This window comes from Podarcis muralis, chromosome 3, assembly GCF_964188315.1.
Source record: "Podarcis muralis chromosome 3, rPodMur119.hap1.1, whole genome shotgun sequence".
Taxonomy (NCBI): Eukaryota; Metazoa; Chordata; class Lepidosauria; order Squamata; family Lacertidae; genus Podarcis; species Podarcis muralis.
In genome coordinates, this window is record NC_135657.1 from 53,246,460 (window position 1) to 53,267,920 (window position 21,461).

The 21,461-nt window shown below is 42.0% G+C and overlaps 2 protein-coding genes across 11 annotated transcripts in view; one reads left to right on the plus strand and one right to left on the minus strand.

Moving 5' to 3' along the window:
• SYTL3 (synaptotagmin like 3) overlaps positions 1–13,405 on the minus strand; it is a 44,748-nt gene extending 31,343 nt beyond the window's left edge. For 2 of the 10 annotated variants that reach the window (XM_028723794.2, XM_077925859.1), the window contains exons 1-6: positions 12,515–13,303; positions 11,473–11,631; positions 9,683–9,912; positions 2,325–2,797; positions 1,329–1,538; positions 296–360 (exon numbers count right to left, since the gene is read on the minus strand). In XM_028723794.2, coding sequence (XP_028579627.2) covers positions 296–360; positions 1,329–1,538; positions 2,325–2,434 — 385 coding nt within the window. In that variant the 5' untranslated portion in view covers positions 2,435–2,797; positions 9,683–9,912; positions 11,473–11,631; positions 12,515–13,303. The other 8 variants (XM_077925865.1, XM_077925867.1, XM_077925860.1 and 5 more) reach the window with 8 other exon arrangements.
• Positions 13,406–13,457: 52 nt separating this feature from the next.
• DYNLT1 (dynein light chain Tctex-type 1) lies at positions 13,458–20,051 on the plus strand. The gene is made up of 5 exons (XM_028723811.2): positions 13,458–13,599; positions 16,143–16,184; positions 18,506–18,629; positions 18,854–18,931; positions 19,657–20,051. The coding sequence occupies exons 1-5, from the start codon at positions 13,573–13,575 to the stop codon at positions 19,725–19,727; spliced, it is 342 nt and encodes a 113-aa protein (XP_028579644.1). The 5' UTR covers positions 13,458–13,572; the 3' UTR covers positions 19,728–20,051.
• The last annotated feature ends 1,410 nt before the right edge of the window (positions 20,052–21,461 follow it).

A 21,461-nucleotide genomic window follows, 5' to 3' on the forward strand; every position in this document is an offset into this window, starting at 1 on the left:
TTCACTCCCACAACACCTCTAAAAGGGTATCAGATGCTAATCAGCCTAAGGCCTGGTTGAAGAGGAACACTAATGCCTAGCACCTAAATACTTCTACATTGTAGCCAAATGTAACTGTTAAGTGCTCATATATTTACTTACTTACTTACTTATTTATTTACTTACTTACTTACTATTACTTATTTCCGATTATACATATCTTGCTAAGAGAACAAAATGTGAAATAAAAATAACAGACCATCAATTTATCTTGCATTTAATGGTGTAGCTTCCTGCTACTTTTTAAAAGCATTACCTTCAGCTGGAAATTTCTTTGATCGCTGCTCAAAAAACCACTCGCCTGCTTTCACTTTAAGTTCCCTGCAAAACAAATATTTGAACCTTTTACTGAAAGATTTTGAAAATCACCTGTAGGCTCATCACAAAAATTCCATCATTACCGCGTTGGAACCTCAACTATTACATAACCCAGAAGGACATTCCAGAATATGCACAAGAATAGAAAACCCATAGAATTTGGTACTGGGCATAGAATTCAACTTCCTGAGAATCTTAGCTTTCATTTTCATTTCATTTTTTAATTAAGTGAAAAAGACCTATGTGGTTCTAGGCTTCAAATATACACTACATTACAGGAAAGAAGCTCCCATCCTACTGAAGGTGCATGCAAAGGAGTCCCATGGCTCTGACTACCAAGTGTTGTGTGTTAATTCCACAGCAATATTGCCAGTGTGCCCGCTGTGTGAACCTCCTTAGACACTGCCTTGTCGCAAGGAGGGGGGAGGTGAGCCCAAAATTTGATGCCCCCCTACCTAGCCCTTCCACTACCTTCCCAAACCTGGATAAGTGAGGTGCTGGGGCCGGGCTTTGGGAAGGATATAAGGCTCTGGCAAAGTTCTAAAGCCCTCCCACCTCCTTCCCAAAGCTGGGGAAGCGCTAACTAAGCTTTGGGAAGGTGGAGAGAGGGCTCTAGGACCCTGACAGAGCCCTCAGGTCTCCTTCCCAAAGCTCAGCACTTTGCTTACCCAGCTTTGGGAAGGTGGTGGGAGGGCTGCTGTGGTGTGTGTGTGTGTGTGTGTGTGTGTGTGTGTGAAATGTTGCCAAGGGCCTCCCAAAAAGCCCTTGAGGGCTTCATGTGGTCCTCTGGCCGTGCATTGGATCACACTGTCCTACTCCCCACCAAGTATATGCTGCCTCTGTCTCCTTCTTCCTTGATAGCAGAGGGCTGCTGTGAAACCCCTACAGACCTGATCCTCATGACATATGCAACTAAGGCATAAACACCCACAACACAAATATTACTGAGCAATTTCTCTAGAATTTCTCACTCATGAGCGTAGCAGACAGTGCATTTCCACAGGTAGCGATTCAAAGTGATGCGACATCTGGAGCATACTTGGTGACTGCACCCATTGCACACTGCACCTCTGTTGATTAGCACTCCAAGAGGTTTCTGACAGCGAGCACAAGACTTATATTCCAGGTTTGTGTTTTTTGTCCCTTTCCATCGAAGTTCCTGCAGCTGCAGCTTCAGTTTCCTGTTCTCAGCCAGAAAAAAGTAAATAAATATGCACATATTTTATCAGGTGGGAGTGAAAAAAATGAACAATTATTCACACTTATTCTCTAAGTAGCTGCATGAATTCACTTTCATTAATAATATGCTGTAATTTGAATAGCCAATGTAAACCAAAAACAAGAGGTTAACCTGTAATTTCACCTTCCACCACATTTAAACAATATAATACCATGCTGAAATAACTGGCTGACCTATGGAGATGAGTGAGTGCGACTTCCTTCTGTGTTGCTTTCCTAGATAACCACCTTAATTTTAAAAAGGGGGTTGGAGGAATTTACTAGTGAACCTTCCTACCATACTGAAACATCATAATTGCTTTCCAAATCTTGCTTAGAGCCCTTGGCAGGAACTTGGAAAAACTCTAGCAGGTCAACGCTATGTGCTTGCTGTGAAAGATACATCTGGATTAGACTGGAATATAGGCTCACATTTTAATGCCAGCATCATATGAATGCTGGGGGGGGGGGGGGGGAGGGGAACTGCATGCATGAGGAGCATGCACAATAATCACCCATCTGAAAACACCCTTAGTGCAAAGAGTAGGGAATGTACAAAACTACTGTAAGAATAGTCATGACAAAGCCATTCAATAAATTTCTTCCTGCAAAGTATTTAATCTAGAATTTAATCACTAGAATGGTCTAACAAAGAATCTGAGAAAAAGACTTTAGCAAAGAATAGATGAAAAGAAGAAAATAAAACAGGGAGATGCAATGGCACGCTGTATTCCAAAATGGCCACATACCTTATTCGTTCTTCGTCCACCTTCCTCAACATCTGATCACGGTTCAGGACATCTAAGACAACTTGTCGTTCCAATCCCTTTAGTACACTGAGGTCAAGTTCCTGAGTCATTTTCTCTTCTGATTCTTAGAAGGTTTTTATTTGTTTGTTTGTCTGATTGTTTTGTTTTTTAAAGAATTTTAATCTTCTTCAGCACCCCCACCAAGGAAAGTTGGAGCTTAAAGCTAGGGGCAGGGTTCAGCAACCAAAAGATCTATGAGTCCCTTTAACTGCTTGCATACATCTTTCAACAGAGATACATTTGAATTGTGTCATAAAGTGGAAGGGAGAAGAACTGAACCCTTTTCCATATACGCCATAATTTTCAGTCTCATCACCTGCTGAAGGCACTTTCTTTGCTGGATGAAGGCAGTTTATCGTCTTGTATAAATAAAATGACTTCAGGCTCCCACTTTGCTGCTGGTAGTTTCTAAACTGATAAAAACGAGAGAGGTTTGGCTTAGATCCACCATTCTGCAAAGAAAATTGGGGTATGATTCAAGCTGATAGGCAGCAGCAGGTATAAGGGGGAGAAACTCCACCTCCATTGCTTTAAATTCACAAATTTCCTATTAGGAAATTAGGATTGCATTTCTTAGGAATGCAGAAAAAAGAACAACCTACTTCTCCTTTCTTATTCTGCAGTAGATCACTATCTCCTACTTTTCCTGGAAAACAAAAGCTACATCCTGTCAGCATATCATTTCATAGGATGCTTGGGCCACAGCTGAGCTATGAAATATGATTCATCATCTTTCAAACAGCCTCATTACAATAAGCACCATTGCCCATCAGCATGTTACTTACCCTGGTGTAAAAAGGCCTGTATAAAAGCCATTTTGCTTATGTGGATTGTGCAAAAGATAATGAAAAATGAGAATAACAATAATCCAAATAATAAAAGAGGTCATGAACAAATTCAGTTGATTGCCTCCTAGTCAACCACAAAGATAAATGTGCCTTAACTGGAATACGATGCCCTCTGACTGCTACCTGTTGAACCTTTTATCCCATGGAAGTAAAACTAGTATGGTGTGAAGGCGAGATGTTCTAAAGTAAGTCTTTACTATGAATCAATTATTTATAGGCTTTAATAGCTAATGGGCCTGGCATCTGAATCGTGTCTAGTTTGTGTCTGTTCAGGCAGATAAAAAGGTCTTGCAAAAAACAGTGTGGTTTATCACTGAGACAACACACATCCCTCACAAATCTAGAAGATGTTTCAGGCATTATGCACCAATACCAGCTTATGGTTTCACTTTGTGCAGACACAAGATGAACAGGAAAACTCATATGGACATATAGATGACACAATCAAAAACCAGAAGGACTTTAAACAAGAGCCTAAGGCAGTTGTGAACTCTCACCTGCCCCAAATGAGTGAAAAATAGATTCCAACTGACTGAAAGGCCACTCACCTGATGTTCTGCTATTGTTTAAGGTCTTTGTAGAGAGTCCTTCCTTACAAAGTCAGAGGAGGCACAAGATGTGGGAGGGATCAGGTGCATTGAATCTGACAAAAGCAGATTATGGCCCTGCCTCCATGCAAGTTAATTTAAACTAGATAGTTCTGTGCCTTGATTGATGCTGGCACTGAGGGCCAAACAAGGCAGATCACTTACTTTCTGCAGTTGGGAGGGGGATATTAGTTTACTCCCAATGTCAAAAAAGCATATTAAAACATGTTGCAAAATTAAGCAAATATTCTACCATTTGCTGCACCATCAAAAACAATTGGGTTCAGGACCACATGCTTAACCATGGCAATGTATTGCAATTACTGTGTAAGCAAGCAAGACATTCACACACAACATAAGATGAAAAGTTGGTGAAGGACTAACTCTGATGGAATTGTGTCTCTGTCTAATTACACCTAAATGTAAAGTCACTGGAATTATAGTTGTAGCAGAAAGTGCAAAATCTGTTGCAGGTGAGACGCAGGAAAGACTAGTGCCGATTGAGAAAAAGGTGAATGAGCATGAAGCGGCCCTCTCCTTACTGGAATTACAACGGAAAGAACGAAATCTGAAATTTAGACAGGTTCCAGAGAAAGAAGAGGACAATCTGGCGGAATTTCTCACAGAGGCAATTCTGGAAAATTGGCAAGGAGATCTGGAGGAAGATGAAGTAGGGATAACAACTGCCTTCAGACTTGGTAGAAAGCAAAGCAAGAAGTCAAGGGATTGTCTGATCACCTTTAGAACCAAAGAGGAAAGAGACAAGATATTGAACCTTCACTATCAAAAAGCTTTGGTGATTGGAAACATTCAAGTCCAAATCTTTAAGGACATCCCTAAATACATCTTGGAAGTGAGGACTTTTTATAGAGATCTTGCCAATTTGCTGAGGAAGAACTTTATACCCTTCAGGTGGGAATTCCCACAGGGGTTGTCCTTTAACTACAAAGGGAAGAAAGTAAGAATAAGAACAGTACAGGAGAAAGAATATTTTTTGGAGAGAAACCTAGAGGACCTACAGAAAGGTACGGTGGATCCGGGAAGAGAAGGACAAGGATTAACATCAGAAGGAGGAGGGCTAACAGACATTGCAAATCTATCATTTGGACTACCACAACTGCCAACTGAAGAGGAAGAAAAACTTGGAGCAGTCGGAGGATCAAACATCTAACAAACAAAATGTCTCTGCAACTTCTAAGCTGGAACTGCAACGGTTTGAACCATCCCAGAAAAAAACGACAGGTTTTCCACATTTTGCAAAGGGAACAACTGGATCTGATATGTCTACAGGAAACTCATATAACTAGAGCACACAGGAAATTGTTGGTGAACAAAAGATTGGGACAAGAATTTATATCTTCCGATAAAGTAAAAAAGAGAGGAGTAGTGATTTATGCAAAGGAAAAATTGGACCCAAAATTAAAATTTAAGGATGAAGAAGGAAGATATCTGGCAATTGAAGTACAGATCCAGGGGGAAAAATATTTGATAATTGGAGTATATGCACCAAATGATGGGAAGGCAGAATTTTTTAAGAAGTTGCATGAGACCTTACTAGATTATCTCGACTGCAAAATAATAATGATGGGGGACATGAATGGAGTGGTATCTACAAATATGGACAAGGCACAAAGACAGACAATATCTAAAGAAGGAAGATTACCAAAGACTTTCTTCGAGATGACGGAAAACATGGACTTGATTGACATCTGGAGAACAAAGAATCCTCTCGAGAGAGAGGGAACTTTTTTCTCGGAATCTAAAATGACATGGACGAGAATCGACCAAATTTGGGTATCTAGTGTGATGGCTACAAAGATTAAAAAAGTAGAAATCTGCCCAAAAACCTGCTCCGACCATAATGCCGTAAAGATGGAAATGAAAATGACAACAACTGGATCCTTTAGATGGAGAATGAATGACTCCCTATTTAGAGATGAACAATTTTGTATAAAGGCCCAAAAGACATTGAAAGATTATTTTGAGATAAATTGGAGAACAGATGTGGAAAAAAGAACAATTTGGGACGCGAGTAAAGCCGTGATGAGAGGCTTCCTGATACAACAGAATTCAATCAAGAGGAAAAAGCAAAATGAAAGGAAAGAAAGAATTTTAGAAAAAATGAAGGAAGGAGAAAAGAAACTGAGGTCAAAACCAAAGTCTCAAGAAATTTTGAGAGAAATAAAATATTATCAGACGCAATATATGGAACTGACAAATCAAGAGATAGAATGGAAAATTAAGCAAATGAGACAAAGGACTTTTGAGTCTGCAGACAAGTGTGGGAAGCTCCTTGCATGGCAACTGAAAAAGAGGCAAAAATTGAATACAGTTACTTGTTTGGAGATAGAGGGAAAGAATGTTCATAAGCCAAATGAGATAAGTAACTGTTTTCAAAGTTTCTTTAGGAAATTATACACACAAGGGCCAGTAAACGAACAAGAAATAGAAGAATTTCTTAAAAATTATGGACTACCGAAAATTCCAGAACAGGGCAAGTTGATTTTGAACGAGAAAATAACAGAACAGGAAATAGAGGAGGCCATTCAAAAGGCACAACTGGGAAAGTCTCCAGGACCAGATGGACTGACGGCTAGATACTATAAAGCTTTGAGAGAAGGTTTAGTGCAACCACTGAAAGAAGTTTGTAATGAAATATTGGAGGGGAAAAAGGCACCCGAAACGTGGAAAGAGGCCTTTATTTCACTTATACCAAAGACCGAGACTGAAAAGAACCAGGTTAAGAACTACCGCCCGATATCATTATTAAATGTGGATTACAAAATTTTTGCAGACATTTTAGCAAAAAGACTGAAGAAAGTATTGACAGGTGAGATTCATAAAGACCAATCTGGCTTTCTCCCGGGAAGACACATGTCTGACAATGTGAGGAACATAATAGACATTGTGGAACTGTTGGAGATGAACATTAACAGAAAAGCGGTTTTGATTTTTGTGGACGCGGAGAAAGCCTTTGACAATATTAGTTGGAGTTTTATGAAAAAGAATCTCCAAGGGATGGGGGTAGGCCAAGGTTTTGAAAACGGTATAGGTGCAATTTATTCTAAGCAGAAGGCAAAGCTAATTGTAAATAATGTGGTAACGGAAGAGATAGCTATAGAGAAAGGAACACGACAGGGATGCCCTATTTCTCCCCTACTTTTTATACTGGTTCTGGAGGTTCTGTTAAACATGATCAGAAAGGACCAGTTGGTTAAAGGAATTCAGGTCGGAGTGAGAGAGTATAAATTAAGGGCATTTGCAGATGACCTAGTTTTGACTTTGCAACAGCCAATCACTAGCACAAAAAGAGTTTTAGAACTGATCGAGATATTTGGTCAAGTTGCAGGATTTAAGTTGAACAAACAAAAAACTAAAGTCTTGGAAAAAAACTTAACAAATGAAGAAAAAGAGACATTCCAGAATGAAACAGGTTTGGAGATAGCAAAAAAAGTGAAGTACCTGGGGGTAAATTTGACATCGAAAAATGTGAATCTTTTTAAAGACAATTATGATAAATGTTGGTCAGAAGTTAAGAAAGATTTAGACATATGGTCAAGGCTGAAACTTTCCTTGTTAGGCAGAATTGCTGTTATCAAAATGAATGTATTGCCTAGAATGTTATTTCTGTTTCAGACATTACAAATAATAGATAAGATGGACTGTTTCAAGAGGTGGCAGAAAGACATATCGAAATTTGTCTGGCAGGGCAAAAAGCCAAGGATAAAATTTAAGACATTAACAGATGCGAAAGATAGAGGGGGTTTTGCCCTGCCGGACTTAAGACTCTACTACGAATCAGCAGCGTTTTGCTGGTTGAAAGATTGGCTGCTCCTCAAGAATACAGACATTTTGGATCTGGAAGGATTTGATAACAGATTTGGTTGGCATGCATATATATGGTATGACAAGGTAAAATTGCATAAAGGTTTTAAGAACCATATTGTGAGGAAAGCTCTGTATAATGTTTGGATTAAGTATAAAGACTTGTTTGAAAGTAGAACCCCCAGGTGGTTGTCACCAATGGAAGCAAAAGAGGTGAAAAAATTGAATATGGGTTCTAATTGGCCTAAATATTGTGAAATTATAGAACAAGATGGTGAAAATGTAAAATTGCAGAGTTTTGAGAAACTGAAGTTTAAGGTGAGAGATTGGTTACATTATCGACAGATAAATGAAGTATTCAAGCAGGACAGAAAGAAAGGCTTCCAAGTGGAAAAGTCAAAATTAGAAACAGAACTGTTAGAACCCAATACTAAAAATTTGTCAAGAATGTACAACTTGCTGTTGAAATGGAATACTCAAGATGAAATGGTGAAATCTAATATGATTAAATGGGCACAGGATATTGGGCATGACATTGAGCTTGCTGACTGGGAGCAGTTATGGACCACTGGTGTTAAATTCACGGCATGTAATGCCTTAAAAGAAAACATTATGAAAATGATCTACAGGTGGTACATGACTCCTGCTAAGTTAGCAAGGATCTATCACTTGCCCAATAACAAGTGTTGGAAGTGTAGTGAAACGGAGGGAACCTTCTATCACCTTTGGTGGACCTGCCCGAAGATTAAGGCTTTCTGGGAAATGATCTATAATGAAATAAAAAAAGTTCTGAAGAGAACGTTTGTTAAAAAACCAGAGGCCTTTCTCTTGGGTATGGTGGGCCAAATGGTGTCAAAGAAGGATAGGACATTTTTTATGTACGCCACTACAGCAGCAAGAATTCTTCTAGCAAAGTATTGGAAGACGCAAGATTTACCCACGTTGGAAGAATGGCAGACGAAGGTGATCGACTATATGGGACTGGCAGAGATGACTGGCAGAATTCGAGACCGGGGGAAAGAGGCGGTGGATGAAGATTGGAATAAATTTAAAGTTTATCTTAAAAACTGCTGTAATTTGGAAAATTAGGGGCTCAGAGTTATAAGAGATAAAGAACTACAGTTGTATTAATAACTAACTGAAGTTAAATATATGAAATATATTTAAGTTATGATCAGAGGGTTGCTGAAAAATCTTGAAACAAGAATGCAGAAAAGGGGTGGTACGGGGAAGTCGTGTTTTTGTTTGTTTATGTTTATGTTTTTGTTTTGTTTTATGGAAAACCAATAAAAAATTATTTAAAAAAAAATGGAATTATAGTTGTAGTATGATTTTATACAATAAATAAGCTGTTCAAAGGATCAATAAAAAGTTCAGAACGCATTACACACATTGATCCTATGCACAGCTTATTATAAGACGACATACTACAAATCCAAAAACTTAACATTTAGAAAGCAAGGCCTTCATGAAAGATCCCAGTGTCATATATCCTTCTCTGAGATGTTTATTGGGCTTAACACAGAAAAATTGCCTATCTTGGACACACCAGAAGATACAGTGTGGAACAATAAACTACTTACTATAGACACATACACATGAACAGGGTTACTCAAAGTACAAGGTTTGGGGTGTGCAGTGTTAGAGAGCTAAATATACAGTACAGAGGAAGGAATCAAAGTTGCACAATACATTAGTCCATGCTATGCTACCACGAGGAAATAAATCTCCATCTTTTAACGGCAGAAATTCAGAGGCATCTTTTAAATATTTACATAGCTTTGAGAAACAGATACACAGCAATAGTAGAACTTATTTATTTGCATTCACCAGTTTTTGAATGTTAAAGCAATAGAAATGTCTAAAATAATTTGAGATAGGGTGTTTTCCAATTCAATAACCCCTAAAGATCAATGTATCCTATCTGCTAGGGGAACGAAACACAGCAAATAATCACAAATAAGAGAGGAATGCAAGGCCCTTGCCTTGCAAACATTTAAACATTTTTTATGCCTGCCTTTAGCAAACACTGACTTACCTTTTACTTTCAAAGAAGAAATGCAGGATGCTAGTTTTACTGAAGAAAAAATGATATCTTCTTTCTCTCCGTTTCCTTCTTGCTGGACTGAAGTTTGACACAGAATACTTCAGTGCACATCATCGTATGATCCTACAGCCCTCTGCATTGGAAGTAACTGCCCCCAATGCAGTCTGCTATCAATGAGAGGCTTTAAATAATGCCTGAGTGGTCTGGGAGGAAACAGTTCACTGCGAGAAAAGACAATGCTTTTTCTTAAAGCGTACATGAAACCCCTAAGCTAACAGGAAGAGTAGTGGCCATTAAGTATGATACTTTCACGTGGTTTCTCTCTGTGTCACTCGCTTATGTTAGATGTGTGCAACACTGCAAACCTCAACTTCCGCAAGATTCAGAGCGAGCATTTACTAGAAATGACAGATCCCCCCTGACCGCTTAGCTATCTCAGAGGGCTGTGGACTGCATGATAATTAATACATATTGCTGGTATTATTAATATGAATAATACAAATACAGTACCAGTAATACCAGCATAAACAGTACGCACATTTTAAAATCCCCAATGCTTTTAAGCTATCAAAGGGAAGGCTTTATTCACCTATTTTTCAAGTAATATTACGTACAAATCAATCCAAACCCAAATCTAGAAATATCTGAATTGGAGGTTCCATTTCAGCTTATTACATATGCTTCAGAAGTTTAATAGCCAAATATTCATGTGTGTAGAAACCTTTTCCATTTTTAAAGAGAATATTCATATTCCAGGCCAAGTTCAGCTTTTTTTGTTATATGTTTTGGATGTGTTTCTTTGTGTTTGATTGTAGAAACATCTGTAATATACATAGCCAAACATTCTGTTTTCCACAGCAGCCAACAAGAGGCATACTGCCTCTGAATCTGGAAGTCATAATGACCAATAGCCATTGACTCATTGATTTATCTTGCCCACAGGCAAGGTTAGCTTCCCACACCACCTTCTCATTCCTCACATTTTGCCTCTGATATTGTCCTCAGTCTTACCTAGGCTACTGAAGTGCTTGAATCTTGGAAGGATGTGGAAGGAGGGGAATGTTCCACACATCTCCAAGTCTGTTCCCCTCCTCCTCAAGCACTTTGCTGGTACGGGTGGTAAAGATCAGGAAGTTAAGTACTAGTCAAAGTCTGCATTTGGGGAACCTAGTTTTAACCTGGGAGAGAGACATGCAAATGCCCTTCCTTTGCCAACCTGGTATCTTCCAGATGTTTTGATCTACAACTTCCATCAGTCCCAGCCAGCATGAAGCAAAGCTAGCTTAAATAAAGTATGGCAGCTTGCACTACCATAAAAACTGATGCACCAAGACAGAGTTCCACAGAGAGTGGTACAGACAGACCATTTTGTCAGTGGCGTAGCGTGGGGGGTGCAGGGGGGCCGGCCGCACCGGGCGCAACATCTGGGGGGGCGCTCCACGGGTTAGGGGGCGCAAAATCCATGGATTAGGGGGCGCAAATTACTTGCCTTGCCCCGGGTGCTGACAACCCACGCTACGCCACTGCATTTTGTTGACAATTGGCTTCCCTTTGTCAGAAGGAGTAAGACCACCTGAGCTTCAATAGAGCCTTTTGGAAACTTCTTCCCCCATGTCTATATCAGGAAAACCCATAGTAACGAGTAGAATGTGCTTACTGTATTCTGAATTTGAATTATTTGGAAAACATGCACATATGCACTATGATTGTTTATGTGTATGCTTTTAATAAAACAACTAACAGCAATATCTATATCTATCTATATATATATAAAAGATTACCTGAGAAGGGAGCTTCCAGTGTCCTAACAGTGAGTATGCATCTCTCCACAGCCATTGACTAAATCCTGCATTGTAGAATTTGGGCTAGGTAGGCACTAAGTTCTGGAAGATGTTGGCAATGCAGTGTTGCCTAAGAGCAGAAACTGCCCTCACCAACTGCTGTGGGTTGGAAAGGGAAGACATTAAAAGGGCTGAAAGAAGGTAAGAGTGAAGAAAAAAGGAAGCTTAATGTCATCTGTGAAAAACAGTTGAGGGTGCCCTCAGTTATAAAACCTGCAAATTATTCAGAGTAAATGCATAAATGCAGAGTATGCATAAATGCATAAATTTAATTAATAATAATAATAGGAGTGTAAATGGGAGGGATTAAGAACTGTCATCTAGCCTGTGATTCTTGAGAAGTATTGCAATTCTTTTGAAGCATTTGAGGAGAATTCTGTTGAAGCATTTGAGAAGCAAAGCCAAGATAGTAATCTACCCTCTCTGAGGTGGTGAGCTACGCATCCTGGCAAATGAAACACTTCAAATTCTTTTGCCAAGATAGCATGATAGGGAGGGGGGAAAACAATTTTATGTATAACTTTTAGTTATTCGTTAATCAATAAGCTTAAATGTGATTTAATAAATATATAAGGGGGAAATAGTTTTGAAGGGTGGAAAGCTTTGTTTTTAGATTCTGAATTGGGAATTTGCAGCTCCCAAAATAGCGTTGAACTGTAACTTTCAATTCATTGGCTGTATTGCCTGGGGTGATCATGAGAGTTGTCATCAAACACCATGCAGGTTCTCCACAGTGCTGCATTATTGCACAAGGCCCCATTTTACAAGATGACACTTCCTTCTGTTTAAAAAAAACAAACAATACCTCTTCTAACATGGTGTCTCCTGAAATCCAGTTTTTGTTTTTTGCTGTGGTGGCCAGTCAAGTGGTACAGATATTATGGCAGATAAAAAGCCTTCAATACTAAGCAGTGAAAGAGGTGATGTTGCTAGTGGATGTTGCTAGTCCTGTTTTTCTAGAAAAAGAGGTGCTGGAACTCACCGTGAACGCCTCTCTTGTTCTCTTATAAAGGCAATGGTGCCCACCTGAGAGGTGCCGGGACTGAGTCCGGTGAGTTATGGTTGAAAAAAAGCCCTGGATGTTGCAGGACAACAGAGGCATGGGAGCTACTACATCTCAGTGGTATGTGTTGGTTATTGTTGGCCAGGAAGCAATGACTCCCCTCCATGGTAAGGACCTTGAAGTCTCCAGGTGACACCCTTGGAGAAGGGCTTTGGGACCTCCCCCTCAGTTCACTGCTCAGCAGCAGTCTCTTTATTCCCCATTATACCATTTCACTGGCTGCTTCCATTTTTGTTAAGGATTTCTATTTAATTTTTAAAAAATTATCTACAAATTAACTTTGGTCAGACCTCCCTTCTGCACCCTTCATTTTAAGGTTACTGACAAAATAGATGGCATCCAGAGGAGGGTGGCCGTCGGAGATGAGGAACCCTGAGCCAAAGACTGCACTCCAGAGGGTCAGACTAGATGTCCCTTTGGGTTCCTAACTCTACAATTCCGAGACTGAAGGAGCTGGATATACTGGGCCTGCAGAAAAGGCTATTAAGAGGCGACGTATCATCTTCAAGCACCTGAAGGCCCAGCCAGCATAGAAGATGGGGAGTTCTGGAGGAGGGAGAGCCACCCCTGTATTCTAAACAAAGTAAAATAAGCGAAGAATGTGTGCTAATCCTCCCTTCCCCACGGTCGCTAAAGCGCAGGCTCCTCAGCTCAGCGCGAACCACACGCAAAAAACCCCCAGAAACGGCGACTGGGGGGGGGGGCGCATTTTCCACACCTCTTATTAAACAACGGAAACCGCGCGTGCTCGCCCTTCATTGCGCAAGCGCGCGCGAGGGAGAGAGCGTAGCTCAGCAACGCTTCCGGTACATTTGCCAGCGTCGGGTGATTGGTTGGGAAAGCACAGGAGCGCACTGCGCAGCCGCGTAGCTCGAGCGAGAGAGAAAAGAAAGAAAGTGCTGCTGTCTGCGACCGGCGAAGAGTCGGTTGCGCATGCGCCGCGTGGGAGGCGATAGGCTGGATTGCTGAAGAAGAAGATGGACGAGCTTCAGTCTGCAGAGGAGGTAACGGTTCCTAAGGACAGCGGCGTCCCTCCTCCACCTCCTCTTGGCGGGCGGGCGGCCGTGGAGGGAAGGGACGGCATGCCCCTTTCTTCCGTAGCTGCGGGGACCTCCGTGGGGAGGGCGGTGGCGATGGCGGGGTCCGCCCCTTTGCCCATTGTCGGCCACGTTCCCGTTCCTGGAAAGTCGCCCTCCTCTCTTGCCAGCCCCGGCGCTCCCGCCGCTTCCAGCCCTTGGTCCGAGAGGAGAGATGCCGCCGCCAGGCTGCCTTGCAAGCCCCGGGGCAACTTATTCTGCTGGCGGTGCTGCATCTCTCCGCTCCCCCCGTGGTAGGCTTGTGCCAGAAAGCGCCGCTCTTTGTGGCATGCGGGTACACGCATTTGGGAGGTGCGCGTTCAGCCATCCGAATAAATAAATCTCTTGCCGGCTGGTCTAATGGCCCAGGTTCTTGTCCTAAGGGAAACTTCGCAAAATCGAAGAGGGAAGGGAATTTGCCCCTCTTAAAGGAGAAGAGAAGGAAACTGCCAGTTTTCATCTGGGGTGTGGCGGGATCTCCTTTTGGCATTCAGAGGTTACTGTTCCATCAAATCCATGTGTTCAAATGAATGTCCTTACCCTAATCATGATCAGGTAGTCAGCCCATGGTCAAAGGTGAGATGGAGCCTCATGTACTCCTGTCTGCAGATGAGATCGGTGTCTCAGCTAGTCATAAACAAGTATTTCATAAAATTTATATACCAGGATTGAAAAACAAAAAACCACCAACACCTCAAAACCTTTATTATCATATATAGTAATGTTTATTACAGTGTTTCCCAACCGGTGTTCCGCGGCACACTACTGTGCCGTGAGACATCGGCTGGTGTGCCGTGGGAGGGAGGCGGGCGAGTCGGGCGGCGAGACGCGGGGCGGCGGCGGCGAGCAGCGGCTGCCCAGCGCGGGGCTCTCGCCGTCTGCCTGCCTGGATGCCTGCCTGACGCGCAAACCCCCGGCGCAGGCGCCCCGCTTGTTGACACGGGAGGGGAGGGGGGAGAGGAAACGCTGCTGGTGTCGCTGCTCCTCGGCGGCGGCTCCTCCTCTCAGCCCGCCCTGCCTATATTTGCACCAATCCCCGCCCACTAAAGCATTCGCGCCTCCCAATGGGAAGCCTTGCCGGGCGGCGGGTGCTGCTGCCTGAGAGTTCTGAAGCCACGCCCACTTTCCCAGAGACTGGCGGTTCTGAGGGATCCAGGGCAGGGCCGGCGCGCGCGCGCTTCTTGCTGCCCGGGCGCTTGCTCTAATCCCGCCTTCCCTGGGAGGGAGGGATGGCGGTGGCCGCGAGCGTCCGGGGTGGGGCGCGCGCTGGCTCTCCCTGGCGGCCCCCGTGCCTGGCGTTCTATCAGTGCGCCTCCTCTCTCTTTCCCCACCCATCCTCCACGTGCTGCGCTCTAACCCGGAGTTAGAAGCAAATTAGAACACGCCCCCCGTGTGTGGTGTGTTTTTTGTGCTGCTCCTCTTTTTTTAGGGCTTTTTGGCGGCTTTTGGGACGGCGTCGAGGGGTGGCCGCCTCAGCTGCCGCCGTCCCTCAGTCCCTCGCTCTGCTGCCTCCTCCCACCCCGGCAAGGGGGAGGGAAAAAACTTTCACTTTTGTGCGTCCCTCCCGGCGTGACGCTGCGCGCTGACGTCACGGGGCGGGGCTTTAATGGTGGTGTGCCGCGAGATTTTTTTCCGGTAAACAGGTGTGCCGTTGCCCAAAAACGTTTGGGAAACACTGGTTTATTATATATGATAATAAAAATATAAAAGAAAAAAGGGGGGGAAGATAAGAGTTGCCTTGATGCATGAGTGCCAGAAAGGCCTCCACATAGTTATGAATAGATTGTAAAAGGGGAGTAAAGGGACCCCTGACCATTAGGTCCAGTCATGGCTGACTCTGGGGTTGCGGCGCTCATCTCGCTTTACTGGCTGAGGGAGCCTGCATACAGCTTCCAGGACTAAGCCGCTTCTGCTGAAACCAGAGCAGCACACAGAAACGCCGTTTACCTTCCCGCCAGAGCAGTACCTATTTATCTACTTGCACTTTGACGTGCTTTTGAACTGCTAGGTGGGCAGGAGCAGGGACCTGCTCACCCTGTTGCGGAGATTCGAACCGCCAACCTTCTGATTGGCAAGCCCAAGAGGCTCTGTGGTTTAGCGCCACCCGTGTCCCTAAAAGGGGAGTAGTTGTGGTCTTTTATGTGTTCCCTGGCCACTATATGTGCCTGCCACCTCTATTCTATAAGTGTTTGAAGGGGAGGTTAAACATATGCTTTTATGTGACTGCTTAAGAAGTTCATTTGCTGCAGTTATAAGCATTAAGGAATCGCTTGCCACACTTTGCGATGGCAGGATTCTATGTCTGGTGAAGTAGAAACAAGGCGTTAGATGCTTAGGGAATTAAATCAAATCTGATTAATGTTTGAAGCATTAGCCTGTTTGTTAAAACTACCTTTGTGTCAGTACTGCAAATTGCTTACTTGGTTTAAATGTTATCTCTGGCTTCTTTTTCTCTTCTTTCCCCCTGCAAGACTGCGTTTATTGTGGATGAAGTAAGCAACATTATAAAAGAGGTAGGATGTGTTTATGCTACATCTTCCATTAATATATCCTCATTGCACAGCATCTGCTATATTTCTACTGCACCCCGTAACTCCCTTTAAAAAGATAAATATATCACCGCTGCATTGTGGAAAATACACATTGAACTGAATTGTAAGGCTGCAATCACTCACACTTACCTAGGAATAGGTCTCATTGAACTCAGTGGTACTTCTGAGTAGACATGCCTAAGTTTGTGTTGTAAGCCCACATTTAAAGTGGCAACATGAGCTATGTAAACAGCCTCTTAACACACATTGCAATGTGAATTATTTTAATTTTGCTTCGAAATATGTGTGTGTCTGTGTGCTCATAATTTTGTTATTGGTATATACATTTTGTGCAAATACATACAGATACATATTATTTCATTTGAAACATTTCTAGGGGATTGTGACTCGCTGGCTCTGTTTTGTGAACATTTCACCTCTCCAGCTAGTGATATAGTGATATAAGACAATGCAGATTGTCTCTCTGAGGGGAAAAACCCACTCCCCCAACTTTACTTTATAGTCCCTCATGCTATGTTGAATTCCACTCTGGAGGTGACTCCTGATCTGCAGGGATGATTTTTCTGGGAGTATCAAGAGCTGCAGTAGGAAGAGGAGTAGAGGCTCGTTGGCCTTATGTCATACTTTTAATCCCAGCCAGCCTATATAGAAGAAACAATCCTATTTTGATATCCTCATAGAATTGCATTCGTAAAGGTTTTTACCTCTCTTTTTACATGATTAAGCTTATCAAATTTAGGACTTTGTCTTGTAATATGAACTGACTTCTGGCCTAATCTGCAAGCTAGTTAAATCTACTTGAATCACAGTGGTGACATCAGTATTTAATGCATGTACCTTGGCTTAAATGGAGTGGACTGTTCTATTTCATTAGATTCCAACTTCAGGAATAATCTTTTGGTGACTTGCAGCTATAGAATTAATATAGTTAGTAGATTTAGAGCAAATTTACTCTAGTTATGTGTTACCTGGGTACCAGGGTCTTGTTTGCTAATCCTCTGTTGTGGCAACCTTCCTGGCGATTAGTGAAGGCTTAGGAGCACAAGCTAAATACGTTGTACATGCCATTCTTTGTTAAGCAAATATATGATTGGTAACTTATCAAGTATGTACAACTCATCTGTGTAAAAAACCTGCATGCCTCCCTTGCATGTTTTGTGGTGGTGCTGATGTTTATTACTCACTTTTCACCCTAAAGCCCCAATGCAGGTTACAGCATTAAAAACATTAAAAACAATTTAAAATAATAGGGCTATTAGATGCTAGTACACTCTGCTACAGTAATGTTTGCAAACATAGAATCTGCAGGGAAAAGCACGAAAGGACCACAACTTAGTGACATTCAATGAACAGCCACTCCCTTGTTCTCAGTCTTGGCACTAATGCTTTACAGAGTGTGAAATCTTTGCTTACAACCGCAGGATAAGACTGAGTAAGCCAGACACCCATTTATTACAGAGGGTATTGATTTGGGCTGTTCAGCCTCTTGTTGCAAGATCTCATTGTCACTCCCTCTGTAGCTTCAGAAGTGGAAGATGTCTTTCTCCCTCTGTGTGTTTCTGGTGATACATTAAATGTTGTTTATAAAGTTCCTAATATTTTTTAGGTACTGGGGAAAGACCGAAAAGCAACACAGTCCCTGCCTCCATGCTTACAATCTGTCAAACACATCACAAAAGAGATGAACAGTAACAGGTGCCTGTGCTCACCTGAGCACCATCACTGGTAGCACTGCAGCCCACCATGAGGGGTGAGGTTGGCACACTGCTTGGATCCTAGGTTGCCTCAATCCTACCCCTGCCGCACTCCCAGAACACCAACAGTACAGTTACTGCCCACAGAGCTTTTTACATGCATGGCCTTCGCAGTGGACATGGTCTCCCACTGGCAGAGAGGTGTGTCTGCTCCACTGTAATTAGGATTTCAATAGCCTCAGAACAAATATGAGGCACCATATTGTTGGTTACCTGCCCAAATCATTCTTGCAAAGGTGTGGGGGGGGGGGGTCTTTGTGTGTTTGGAACTCTTGAGATTGATCCACCACCTCACAGATGGCAGCTCAAGCTAGCATTTCAGTGATCATTGCTCATCAGTATGGCTGTTAGTTGCTTCTGGGTTTTCCTTCTTGTTGGATGGTGTGATCTGTGTTTGATGGTGTGATCTGTGTTGCTTGGAAAAAACACTGACATATTTATTCTAGCTTTTGAAATCAATGCATGCTTTTTAAAAAATTAAAATTCCTTAGCAGCCTGGTGGTAATTTGAACCTCTCTTTGTTTGCAGGCCATAGAAGGAACAATAGGTGGCAATGCATATCTGCACAGCAAAGTGAATCAATGGACTACAAGTGTTGTAGAGCAAATTCTGAGTCATCTCACAAAGCTGGGGAAACCTTTCAAATATGTTGGTAAGTGAATGGGTTTCTGTGCTCATTGTATTATTGTTTTGACAAATGGTTTTGAGTAAAACCGAAAATTAAACTCTAAAATGGAAATTGCAGGTGAGGGGGCAATTTAAGATAAGAGATGTTTACATAGGCATTTAAGGCTAAAAACAGATGTGGATGTAACTGTGTAGCTTATGCCATGGAAACATTCCATTTTCTAACAATACTGTATCTTCAATTTACAGTGACATGTGTGATTATGCAAAAGAATGGTGCTGGACTTCATACTGCAAGCTCTTGCTTCTGGGACAACTCTGCTGATGGTAACAAGAATGTTTTAATACTTTGTCTTAGTTTCTCCATTGAAATGTTTCACAAGATATTTGTGTGACTCCAGAAGAGAAAAATCCACACACACCTATTCTGTGGTAATAAACTTCTAATACTAGACGTTACAAGTGACCATGGGGCAGGTTGTTCTTGTTAGAAGTGCCTTATTCCCTTATTTCCCTAGGGTGGCTAGTAGAGCATCTCTGCTTTAAAATTGAAGGATTGTAGAGTTGGAAGGGGCCCCAAAGAGTTATCTCTTCCAACCTCCTGCATTGCAGGAATCTCAGCTAAAGCACCCATGACAGATGACCATCCAACCTCTGCTTTAAAACCTCCAAGGAAGGAGAGTCCACCATCTTCCAAGAGAGCCCATTACACTGTCGAACAGCTCTTACTGTCAGAAAGTTCTTCCTGATACTTAGTTGGAAGAATCATCATCACCAGTGAATAAACATACATGCTTCCTGTGGAAGAATAAAGTGTGACTGAATATCGATGTAATGTGGTTCAATAATTTTAGGTTCCACTGCTCCAAATTATGGGATGTTGCCTATGTGGTACGGAGTTGGCTGAGGCTTAAACTTAGCAAGTGTGGCTTAAAATGCAATAGATTTGTTCTATGTGTTCTTTAAATTGAAAGCTATGAATTTTATGATCTGATGTAGTTCTTCTGTATATAGTATAGCCACCCCAATTGACTTTTCTTCTCTTTTTGTAGGAACCTGCACTGTGAGATGGGAGAACAAGACTATGTACTGTATCGTCAGTGCCTTTGGACTCGCAATATGATTGCCTTGGAATTCTTCAGCCTTTGTGTCATCTCTTCCATTTCATATATCCACTAAAACTGTGAATTCAATGAACAACTTTGTTTTTAAAGAACTTCTGTCTTCTTCCTGTGAGAAAATGGGGAAGCAATTTCTATGCTGTTACATAAACACATCACCTCTTATCCATATCAAATCACTCCCTGTCTTAACACTTTAAGGACTCTTTTCTCAAGGTGCTAAAACCTGAAACATGCTGCACTTCTTCAGCTTTATTGCAACTGGTTTGAATAAGACTAATTTCACACAATGCTTTTGTTTGTTATTAAATTATTGAAGTTCTGAACTTGTGTATGTGCATTCATAAAAGCTGTACATTCCACAAGCAAGTGTGAGGCTAACCTCACATGCCTTTAACAGCTTGGCCCTAATGGATCATTGTGAAGTAATGGGGGTGCAGTTATTCCTTAAGCACTCGCTCAGCTGCTTAGTCCTTTTGGGGACTTCTGTGGTACCCTAAAACTCCCAATAGAGCCACCAATGCTCCAGTTATTTACACTAGACAACTGTAGGTATTTTAAACATTCCCATATAAAGTAACTCCAGTTTTAATGGCAGCCAAAACTTTTAGGTGCATGGAGGGGCTAACAGCTAATTGCTCCAAGGTGCATAGTTCTCTTTAAAGTAAAATTGAGTTTTGTTTTTTTTAAAAAAAATCAATTTAGATGGCTCTTTGCTCCCTGACCAAACATATAAGTAGGAGCAGTCCCAAGGTAATTGATTGTAGAGAAAGTACTCCTTATTTTACCCCATTCTCAAAATGGGAGACCAGCACACCTCACAGAACAGAGGCAAGAAGCAGCAGAACGTTGATCCATGCTTGCCATAGCACAGGGCACATCCTTTGAATGTAAAAGATCCAAGGCTCCATCTCAGGGATCTCAAAGTAGGATAAAGACCCTGTGTCTTAGTACACAGAAGCTGTCACTTAAGGAGTGAACTGACATTTGAGAGCCTAATCATCTCTTATTGAGATGGTAGACTTGTACCAACCAATTGGGCTAAATGTTATTTAAAATAGCCACATAATAAGTATTCCACACACCCCAAAGAATTGCCAGAATGCAATATTTTTCATCAAAGTGTTTTTCAGAACACTCCAGAATGAGTGAGCTGTTTTACTGTAAAGTGAATTTGACTGTATGGCTGCACTCTGCTTAAGTGTCTGTATAATTAAGTGGTCAAAAACATGAACCACAGGTTCCAACTAGTGGGATTGTTGCTAGCGTTTGTGAATGGACCATAGCACAGTGGGAGAGGTACATGCTTTTCATGTAGCTTCAATCTCTGGCATCACTCATTCAGTGCTTCTTGGGTTGGCAGGGCTGGGGAAGTCCTCTGGCTGAGACTAGATGGAGAACAATTGTGTGATACAGTATAAAGAAGCATAATTTGTTCAGCTGGGACCCCTGGGAAAATTGAGTAGGGCAGACTAATGTTAAATAGCATGTTACTAAAATAATTGTTTAGTATTTATGGCCTTATTGTGCTCCAGTGTTTCTGAAACCACAGGGCATTTAAAAGCCTAAGAACAAAACATACTATTCCATTAAAATAGCAAGCTTATCTGAAAAATTCAAGCACACAGGTGTTCGCAGGTGGATGAGAGAATTCTCCCCACCCCCACTCCAGGGCCAACATAGGCCCTGCAAATCCATATTGGCAAATTGACATGTTTCTTTGTTTATAAACTCGC

Bases quoted from the DNA above. Each gene is read 5' to 3' on its own strand.
- DYNLT1 (XM_028723811.2), top strand. From the start codon at position 13,573: ATGGACGAGCTTCAGTCTGCAGAGGAG. The intron at 16,185-18,505 runs GTAGGATGTGTT...CTTTGTTTGCAG, and splicing joins TAAGCAACATTATAAAAGAG to GCCATAGAAGGAACAATAGG. The intron at 18,630-18,853 runs GTAAGTGAATGG...TTCAATTTACAG, and splicing joins GAAACCTTTCAAATATGTTG to TGACATGTGTGATTATGCAA.